The sequence below is a fragment of the Theobroma cacao genome, chromosome 3, assembly GCF_000208745.1.
Source record: "Theobroma cacao cultivar B97-61/B2 chromosome 3, Criollo_cocoa_genome_V2, whole genome shotgun sequence".
Classification (NCBI taxonomy): Eukaryota; Viridiplantae; Streptophyta; class Magnoliopsida; order Malvales; family Malvaceae; genus Theobroma; species Theobroma cacao.
The window spans coordinates 36,031,913-36,042,164 of record NC_030852.1 but is presented as its reverse complement, the minus strand read 5'-3'; the positions used below and the strand labels follow the sequence as shown (position 1 = coordinate 36,042,164).

At 39.7% G+C, this 10,252-nt stretch overlaps 2 protein-coding genes across 2 annotated transcripts; both read right to left on the bottom strand.

Annotated features, from left to right (window-relative positions):
- On the bottom strand, positions 902–4,434 carry LOC18606905 (uncharacterized zinc finger CCHC domain-containing protein At4g19190). Its single transcript, XM_007040791.2, has 7 exons — positions 4,003–4,434; positions 3,853–3,915; positions 3,557–3,711; positions 3,320–3,445; positions 2,736–2,937; positions 2,248–2,362; positions 902–2,147 (listed from the first exon to the last, which is right to left on the bottom strand). Exons 1-7 carry the CDS (start codon positions 4,237–4,239, stop codon positions 1,162–1,164), a joined length of 1,884 nt encoding a protein of 627 aa, XP_007040853.2. The 5' UTR covers positions 4,240–4,434; the 3' UTR covers positions 902–1,161.
- On the bottom strand, positions 6,133–9,460 carry LOC18606904 (ABC transporter G family member 14). Its single transcript, XM_007040790.2, has 5 exons — positions 9,160–9,460; positions 8,213–9,002; positions 7,527–7,703; positions 7,256–7,440; positions 6,133–7,013 (listed from the first exon to the last, which is right to left on the bottom strand). Exons 1-5 carry the CDS (start codon positions 9,325–9,327, stop codon positions 6,363–6,365), a joined length of 1,971 nt encoding a protein of 656 aa, XP_007040852.1. The 5' UTR covers positions 9,328–9,460; the 3' UTR covers positions 6,133–6,362.

The following is a 10,252-nucleotide window of genomic DNA, read 5'->3' as shown; positions in this document are numbered from 1 at the left end:
GTCTTTGCCATCCAATAATGCCTTCACCTTCTCCATGCAACGACCGTTCTTCTTCATACCGGGGCCCTGCAAATAATAACAGCTAGTCAGTAATATTACTTAAGATCATTCTCAAAGTAAATGAGAGGAACCAATACAGTTTGGGTGTTGAGAAAAAAAAAAAAAACAGAAACAGAAACACCCATTCAGGCATTTCAACGAACGCATCATTGTCCTCTTTTCAACTTTATTATTTATCTTTGCTTGATCATTTATTGGATCAGGCTTTAGGAATTAAATTGATTATTTTTCAGAAAAAAAAAATGGATGAAAAGAAGTACGGGTTGATGGACTGGGGACGGAAGACCTGGCGATTGTTGATTTTGATGAAGGTGGAGATCAATTTGGAAGTATCGGCGCGAGGAGGCTCAGGAATGCCCAGGTATTTCCCCAACTGAGACGAAGCACTAGGAACTCCCTTCACCTTCATTTTCCCTTTCAGTATGACCCTGCCGGCATTAGCAGCCATCTCGCCTATTTTCGTTTCTTCTTGCTGTAATTGTGATAAATGTCGCTTCACAGTTCACTGGAGCCAAGCCGCAGGGATATGTGGGGTTATTTTTCTACCTATGTTTGGAGAATAAAAATACTTTAAACCTAGAAATAAATATGTACGGCAAGAGTGAATTTATTGTTACGTTAATAGAAGAAATCTATTGTTCGTATTTATAAGACAAGTTAACTCCACCGTGAAAGCTTTCACTAATAATATACCTTTGTCTTTTCATACAATTATTCTGATATTTTAAATGGACCAAATTATTGGGAAAAAAAGAATTTTCAGTCACAACTAATGTTGGGTAACTTTTTCCCATATAAACTGTTTGTTTTTTATCAAAAGCCACGGATTCACTATAAAGGATTTAAATGAAATATCTCAGAACTTTTGGAAGAATAAAGGTCGCCATGGTTTACAACTTGCAACAACTCCAATGATAGACAAGCGATACATATGTTTTTCATGGAAGTGACTTCATTTCTTATGATTCTAAGTAATAGCTTGCAACAACAGTATAATTTCCCCACTCTCCTTCACCTTGGTCTCTCTAGTATATGCCAAAAAAAAAGTGGTTAACGGCCAGAGTCTCATTCTGTTGCAAATTTTGGGTGCTTATGGCTGCCTCAATGACGACGAGGATGATGTCTACTTCTGCTGTCTGCATCAAAGTCCGAATCTTCATATTGGCGTGAAGAGGAATGCTTGTGTCGACTCTTTTCACTTTTAACATGTCTATCAGCATCATCTTCAGACGAATGAGGATGCTTATGTCTGCTCCTTTCACTCCTATTACGCGTATCAGTGCCCAAATCTTCCGAGATATAAGGTTTTTGCCTAGTCTTTTTCCTATGCTCTTGCCTACCATGGTCAGAATAATAGGAATACTTGTTTTTGCTCTTCCTATCATGCCCATCATCATCCTCATATGAATAAGAATGCTTTTGTCCGCTCCTTTTACTCCAGTGCCTATCCACATCCATACGATCCGAGGTATAAGGCTTTTGGGTACTCTTTTTCTTCAAATCATGCCTGCCAGAGTCAGAATCTTCAGATGAATAAGAACACTTATGTTTGATCTTCCTATGATGCCTATCAAAGTCCTCAGATGAATAAGAGTGCTTTGATCTGCTCCTTTTACCCCAGCATTCTTGATCAGAGTCCAAATCTTCAGATGTATATGAAAGCTTTTCTCTGCTTTCCTTTGTCTTGTATTGCCTGTCAGAGTCAGAGTCTTCAGATGAATAAGAACACTTGTGTTTAGTCTTGTATTGCCTGTCAGAGTCAGAGTCTTCAGATGAATAAGAATATTTATTTCTTCTTTTTCTCTGATGCCTATCAAAATCTAAACCGTCAGAAGAGCTTGACTCAGAATAATTCTGCCTCTTCTTCTTCTTCTTCTTCTTCTTGGTTTTCTTCTTCCTCTTTGACCTTCTCTCATCATCATCAGAATGTGCAGGTGAAGGTAATCCATCTTGATCAGGAACCTCTAATTCCCTACTACTTGGGGATGACTGCCTCTTGTGTTTACTCTTGCTTGAGGACTTCCTTTTCTTGGGTTTGCAAGAAAAGTTAGTCAGCAAATCAGGGATATTACCCCCAGAAAGGAATCCTGTAATTTAATTAAAAGGGAAAAAGCGGTTACATAGTTACTTAGATTATATGAGCTCAAATTTTAAGCCAAAGAGTCCACAATAGGAAAAAGAATTCACCTCCATACTCATCAAATATATCCTCAGCGACTATTTGTTGATTGGGATCATCTGGTTGAAATCCACCGCGAGGAGGACTCATCCCTGGTTTTTGCTTTAGCTCCCACTTCAGAGGCTGCAAGATGGGAATCCAGGAAAGAACCAAAAAAAAAAATCAACAAAGAAACAAATGAGATAACAAAGATTGTTGTTTGCTATCTGTGTATAAACATCATTCTGAAAATATTTTAACAAATTAAAAGTAGTCTTTTGGTTTTGATATTGTTGAAGTGACAGCTTTTCGCCAGAAAATAGATATTTCAAAATTTTATGCCCTGATCCTAGAGGCATCGCATTGATTTTAAATGCAACAACTACTTTACCCCATAAAAATTATGACAGGAAAGTTCTAAATAGAGCTTAGTACTTGGAGCAATATCATTATGGGAAGATTAAGCTATAATACCTTTCAATAATTTCAACAGAACCAATAGAGAAGTAATACCAACCTCAGTAGGATCCATTTGAGCCATGATAGCAGTCAAGGGGTCATCTCTTTTCAAGCGACTCTCTTCATTTGGCATTATTGCATCCTTCAATGGACACTCACGATCACCACTCTGGTGCCCATAATTCCCACACCTAAGACATTTCACATTACGGACTTCAACACCAAATGGTTTAACCCTTCCAAGAACACCAGTCTCCAGCCTGAAAGCATCATCATCATGATAACCAAATCAAATAGAATGCTTATTTGCAATATAGCAATGTAACTATGAGATAAATATATTTTGCCCTTATTATAAACTAATTGTTTTTAACAACCCTTAAAAGGATGTAGATTGAACAACGTAATGCAAGTAAGCCAGTTTCATTGCTTATGCATTATATACTCTATACAATAGTTAAATTTATTTGCACTCCATGCACATGCAAATAGACAATCAAGTAATCAGATAAAATGGTCTGTTTTTCTCATTATAGATCCAACTGTCTTCGGTTTAACAGTCAAGATAGGGTTGTCCTGGTATGCATGTACTATTTCAAACTACCACTTATTAAAATTGTAGAAGCTACCATTGACACATACCGTGGAGCATTTTTAAGGATTTCAAACTCTTCCTCAGTCGGTAAAGGACGCCCAAAAACATCTTTTGGTCTTGGTTTTTTCTTCTCTGCACCGTTAGGATCTTTACCAGGCAAAGACTCCTTCGGCCTGCAAGATGAAGCTCATCAATTCAGAATGCTATTTCCCAAGATTGAAAAAATCAGCTGAATTTAAAACAAGGAAAAACATGGCAAGGTTTAAATTTGATAGCAACATTACATTGCAGTTGAGACCACATCAGTAGACTGATCATCGGATACGTTGTTGGGCTCAATCCTTTTCCTCTCATCAGCAATCTCTGCTGCTTTGGCACTTTCAGCATTATAACCAGGCGGACGAACATACATAAAGCTAACAGCTTTCATCATCTCCACCTATGGAATTTAATATGGGTTGTTGGGTAATTTAGTCCCCAAAAAAGAAATACAGATAGAAATTAGTGGAAACCACTTAGTTTAATTTACAACATTAAGGTTTCTTTTCTCTAGAGAGACAGAGAGAGAGAGAGAGAGAACCTTTTCCTTCTCTTTCTTGGAAATTAGAGCAGTCTGGCGAAAGAATTCTTGCTCTTGGGCATACTGCATCAAAAACATGTAATCTGTTACTCACTGAAAGGGCAATTGAAAGAGAAAATAGATATAAAAAAACAGATTATAGAGAAAAACCTCGCGGGCAACTTCCTCGGCACGGCGCATGCGGTGGGAATGGGTCTGCTCGGCGATCCACTTGCGACGTTGGTTGGGATAGGAGAGGGGATGCCATGGCTTTTGGTTGAGATAGGAATGGCTCCAAGCGGTCCCTGCCTTTGTCTTGTAATCAACTTCCCCCGAAGAGCCAGGCTTGTTGTCGGAGAACCTCTTGCTCAGCCTTATTCCTCCTCCCTCCTCTCCAATTCCATCCATCCTATGCTTTTTCTTCTCTTAAATTTCTTCTGTTTCCAAAAACAAGCAGTATCAGATTTCTTCCTTCTCTACCACCTCTCCCACCTCCATCCCCAAATTTTGTAGTACCAGACTCAAAACTACAGAAGTCGGGGAATCCCTTCGGTCGGGCTGGCCGAGCCACTCATATTGGGCCTAGTAACTTGAAACTGTTTCAATTACAGAAAGAGCCTGCTAAAAATTTATACTAGTTTTTTTTTTTAATTTCAGTAAATTACAAGCCCAAGTATTTAATCCGTCGTCGTTTTGTAGTTTTAAAACATTTTACAATATTTATCAACATTAAAAAAAATTATTTAGATTATAATCTGAACCCTTTCGAAGAAGTGAATATATTTGTAAAATTTTGGAAGGGAAATAGTCAGAGTTTGTGTAATTGGCCAATGATTTCTACCCAAAACAGGATTCAATTTCATACAAAGTTCATGTTGGAGTTTTTTTTTTTTTTAATTTAGGAGAGGGAGATTGGAATTTTGTTTTCAAAGCAGAAGTATGTATTAACCATTGAGTTGAATATTCAGGTGTAAATTTATGTTGGAGTTGACAGAGTTACTGCCAGCAACCATCGGCAGCACGGTGAATCGAGAAACTACCGCATGGTTAGATGATATGCACTTTGAGCATGTTTCCTATGATAACTCGTTACGCCTGAGAATTTACTTCCAGCTGTTCGTTTAGCGGTAGTGCAAACCCAGAGATCAACTCTCACTGCTTGAGTTGATCAGTTCCCCTTTATGTCAAGCAGGCAAGGAATCCTGCTCAAAAGTTAATTGTCGAAGGGTGCTGGTGTTCAAAGATGATTTAATTTTAGTTGTTTTGTTTTGGGGTTAGGTCTGAGGTTAGCAGTTCCACATGCTGAAATGAAAGCCACATCATCCATAAAGAATAAAAAGGACAGGACAGTATGCAGATTTCTTTGTCCTTCCTTGACGTTTTCATGGATGATGAATTTGGCGTGGATACACGATCTTCAAGTAGGAAATGACATGGATTGGGGTGTCATTTCTTGTTTTCTTGGTTCTCCACTCATTTTCAGGTGATCTTTTCTTTTCTATGTCCGAACCATGTGGTCCTCTTATCAGTCTAACTTTAACATCAGGAAAAAATTATGCCTCTCTCTCTCTTAGCTAACTTTTTCCCATGGAACTAAGGTCGGAGTGACTCCTGATTATCCTGCTGTGCTCAGCATAAGTTGTCCAGTCCTCTCTATTTATCTAGTCTAGCATCACACACTCCTTTTTCTTTCTCGTTAAAATGGATATGTTTGGGATTCCTGATTGACTAATTATGAAAAACAAGATTGTTTTTTTTATTTCTCTGTCATGTTCCAGTAATTTCTCAGCCAAGTAGCCAATTACCATTTCCTGCTTTATTTTGAATTATATAATAAACATTTCCTGTAATATTGCCAAAAGAATTCATTTTTCAACATGGTCGACATGATATTTGGTGGAGATTCCTTATTTTTGTCTCACTTGCTTTTGACCAGAAGATCAAAGTTGAACTGAATCTAAATCTCTCCCATCTTTCATTAATAATTCAGAGAAAGTGAAAAAGAAAGCCTTGCCATGCTCTGTTTAACTCCTGTCTTTTCCATCACCATCAGGTGTTCCCTAAATTATTCATTTTTGGTTCCTGGAGTGCGCCCTTGTGTTTCTGTTGAGTGCACTAGGAGGAAGCTGTTGAACTAAAGTGACTTTTGGATTTAGAAACCCCACCAAAATCTGGACCTCAGCTCAGCTCTGCAGAAAATTAATTAGTGGGGCTTGAGTCTGGTCCATATTTGTTTTCTTTTATTGCATTGTGGGGTGCATGTGGTTTCCTTTCTTCTCATCACATAGTGGCACACTCAAATTAATTATTTAAGATAGGTATAAATTCAGTCTCAAATTAGAAACTTCTGAGTTAGTAGGAGTATTACCTAAAACTATAACAAAAAGGTTTGCTACATGGACTCAAAGGGATGTTGATCAAAATTTCACAGCTTGGTTCCCTCCAAAATTTGTAAAATTATTCTTCGGTTGAAGAAGGAGAAAACTCTTCTAACTGTCCTGTCGGATGCAACCTTATGTTTTTGCTAAAATTCACCTCAACCGCACTCGATGAAGAGCCATGTAAGCGATGAGTCGATAGCCAACCAGCATCAGTGCCATGATGCACACATCTACCCACAAATGGTTCAGACCCATTGATTTGATGGCAGGAAGATCCCCAACCCTGCACAACACTCCCTTTGAGCACTCGTAATAATCATCCTCGTTGTACTGAACTCCTAGAAGAAGCTTGTAACAGTAGTAGCTGTAACTCAGGTATTTCAGCCAGACTATGAAGGCGGGGATTTGTTGAACATAGTATCCCCCAGCTATAAGGAAAACAAGAGTCGTGACAGAAGCTAACGTTGTGGCTTGTTTTATGTCCATGAGAATAGCACCAATGGCCAGGCCGAGACTCTGGGAGACAAGGACATTGTAAAGCACGACAAGCAGAGATAGGATGAAGGTAACAGGGTCAGGTTTAAGCCCACCCATCCAGTAGATTATGAAGACGAAGGCAGTTGGTAGTGCAAGCTCCAGTGGCAGGTCACCGAATGTTCTGGCCAGGAAGTAAGAGGAAAGGCGGTACATGCCAGAAGATCGCTCCTTGATTAGCATGGTTCTTTCTTGAGGAAATGTGAAAACCGCATTGTAGAGTGGGTAGAAGCCCCAGAAGACGGAGAAGAAAAACAGCAGTGCAATCTGTTTAAAAATGCAAAAGCTTGTTTAGCATCTGCCAGATTTCCTACGCAAAGAATTCTATAACTGGCATAATTTCAAAGGTGTTCGAATTCGAGACATATCTCCCAAAGCTCTTAGTTTGACCCACATTATTTCTGGGTATAGGAACAATGCAGATTGGAAAAGCTATTGCGAATTAGAAGATTGTGAAATGGCATGGAAGTCACCATTCATGTTTTGATATAATAAAGAAGAGCTCTTACGCGGTCTGAGATGTGAGAAGCTGGGGTGTGCCACCATAAGAGTCCGCCGAGTACGGCGACGCTGATGACCTGGAAAATTCTCAGCCCGTTGAAGGCTTCATGCCTCCTTTCTCTAACCCCTCTTTGGAGCAGCACCTTGAACTGATGCCACCAACTCGTGCACCACTCTTCTGACTTGCCATTCCCTGCATTGGATCCCAATTCGTACTTCAATCAGTTCAGCTCAAAACTAGAGTCAGGCAAAATTTTAACGATTCGCAGAGAAAATTACTTGCAGGTGCTTCTTTTGTATTGACGTGGTTATTGACATCCGAATTGCAAAGCTCAGCTTTCAGTCTCGGGGAAATGTTTTTCTCGTAGGCAGAAATAAGAGCATCCTTCACCGATTTCTGTTCTTGTTCTGTATTCTCAACTTGCTCCACTGAGTGTTTGAAATCAGGACCGATTCCTGCATTGTTCGATTCTTGTTAATTAAGTAGCAATATTTTTTACAAGTAAGAATTCTTTACTCCCCGTAATACAAGTCATTTTCTGTGAAATCACGATAAAATATATATTCGCACACTCATATATCTGTCTACATAATTTAATTTTTGTTATAATATGCATATACTCGTACACACGTGTATTTAATATATAGACGTGTATAGAAATTATATATTAAAACTTGATATTAATTTTAATAATTAAGCTTAGCATTGATGAAAATGACCCTATAGTTCATCTAATGGGTCTGAATGGTGGGGTCTGATAATACTCCATAGTCATAGGCATAAAGGAGGAAGCACCATTTTTGGTAGGCCAACTGATCATGCTCCCATCTAAGGTTAAAAGAGCAAGGAAGAAAGAAACATTGAATAGGAGGAAGCTTCTCCGTTGCTCAGTCTCTATATATCAACGAAGGGAAGTAAATTAAAGGTAAAAAATAAAAATAAAGAAAGGGAGCTGAAAATTTACCATTAGCAAGATCAAGTAAGAGATCAGCTGGATTGACAGTCATGGATGTCGAAAAACCAATGGAGGAAAAATATTCTAAGGCTGCAGATGCTGAACCATAGTAGATGGGGCAGCCCTCAGAGAGCAAAACTACCTTGTCAAACATGTGATACAGTCGACTAGAGGGCTGATGAATGGTGGTGACAACAGTTCGGCCCCCACTAGCGAGGCGTTTGATTGTGGTCAGGATCCGTTGTGCTGTGGTTGAGTCCAAACCTGAGGTGGGCTCATCTAGCAAAAGTAAGCTGGGATTGATTAGCATTTCCTGACCTATGCTAACCCTCTTCTTCTCCCCTCCTGATATTCCTCTAAGGAGTGGCCCCCCAATGATGCTGTTTCGGCACCTTGTCAATCCTAGCTCTGCGATAACTCTCTCAACATGTTGGACTTTCTCATCTCGGCTCAAGCTCTTGGGTAGCCTGAGCAGTGCGGTGAATAAAAGGGTCTCGGTCACCGTGAGATGAGGGTATAAAACATCATCCTGTGCCACGAAACCTGTTCTTCGCTTTACGCCACCGGAAAAAGGCTGACCATTGTATGTGATGTTTCCAGATAGCTTGCCAGTGAGGCGGCCTCCAAGGGCGGTAAGAAGGGTGGTTTTACCACTTCCGGATGGACCTAACATTGCTAGTATTTCTCCAGGACAAACTACACCTGTTATACCATTGAGTATGGTCTTTTCTCGGGTGATCCACGCACCCCAGCATGATCCTTTCTGCTCCAACTTGACTTTGTAGACGACCTTCTCAAACTGTGTAAAGAGTCACAGAAAATAAATCAAACTAATACGCACAAAAGAAGACACTAGTTAATTAGTATAAGCGGAAAAACTTAAAGCTTAATTATTTTCCGTGCCATCAGTAGCATAATAGTAAAAGCAGCAAATACATGATGTTATAGGAAGAGACCTTCAAAGTAATAGGATACAAGGTGACCCTGACTGGAGGTTGTGAATTGTGTTGTATTGGAAACGCAAGGACAGCCCTGTTGTGGGACTCAGACGACGTCTCTGACAAAGCTTCCACTGGGCCACTGCTGCCATGTTCTGGTTTCGGTGCTATGCAGTTGAGAGGCATGGCAAAAAATGAAGTGATGATGGTACTATTATTATTGGTTTTGGTGGATGGTGGTGCTGCTGGTGTGGGTTTGCGCCTTGGGGGAACGGAGAGAAGTTAACAAGTTCCTTTTAACTTGGCTTCCCAAAGTGAACTGCAGAGCGTATAAATATATAGTGGCTGGGAGAGATAGAAACGAGGATTTCTCCTTTGTGCTAAAGCCCTTTGATGTAGTGCTAGCGCTCTCTATGGTGGGGGCCCACCTTCTTTCCCTTAATTTATTCTAATACCAACTCCAAACCATTAATTATACTAATCTGTTCCTAATAAGTTCCCCTTTATCAGCATCATAGCATCTATTAGTAGGGTAACCTAGGATGCATGCATTCTTTGTGCAGCTGAGATCAAATTATGACAAGTGCAGCATGAGAGATGTGCCAGGCTAGTATCATTTTTAGAATACTAGCTAGCTAGCTAGCCATTATCCCAAAAGCTAGAAAACACCATAATGTACTTCAAGGAAGCTGGATCATGATCCAGAGTGCTGCAAATAGTAGCGCCTGTGCCACTTAAGGCCAATGACAGATTATTTCTGGATTTTTTGCTCTTGTTTGTATATGCCCATGTTCTGTACACAGATTTAGTGCATGTAGAACCTGGGGGATATCAACAGAGTTGTTGCCTAAAGCCTGGTAGAAAATTATGGCGGTTCCCACCATTTCACATGAAAAGTTTCCAGATAGTGAAATAGCGTATAGTGGAAGATCCAAAGAAACCAAATATAGCAAACGCCTGAGGTCTAAGGAGTACTTCAAAGTCAGAAGCCATTTTTTGTTGGGTTCTGAATTTCCTTTAAACATTTTCTTACGCGGTAGTATACAAAATATAAATATGCTGTATGCATAGGGAGAATTGTGTACGAAATACTGCCTCCAAGACAATGGTG

Excerpts from the sequence above, each read along its gene's own strand:
- LOC18606904 (XM_007040790.2), bottom strand. The coding sequence starts at position 9,327 with ATGCCTCTCAACTGCATAGCACCGAAACCAGAACATGGCAGCAGTGGC. Across the intron at positions 7,704-8,212 it reads CTTACTTGATCTTGCTAATG|GAATCGGTCCTGATTTCAAA; the intron begins GTAAATTTTCAG and ends CGAACAATGCAG. Across the intron at positions 7,014-7,255 it reads CTTCTCACATCTCAGACCGC|ATTGCACTGCTGTTTTTCTT; the intron begins GTAAGAGCTCTT and ends ATTTTTAAACAG.
- LOC18606905 (XM_007040791.2), bottom strand. The coding sequence starts at position 4,239 with ATGGATGGAATTGGAGAGGAGGGAGGAGGAATAAGGCTGAGCAAGAGG. Across the intron at positions 3,712-3,852 it reads CCAAGAAAGAGAAGGAAAAG|GTGGAGATGATGAAAGCTGT; the intron begins GTTCTCTCTCTC and ends TAAATTCCATAG. Across the intron at positions 2,363-2,735 it reads CTCAAATGGATCCTACTGAG|CCTCTGAAGTGGGAGCTAAA; the intron begins GTTGGTATTACT and ends CCCATCTTGCAG.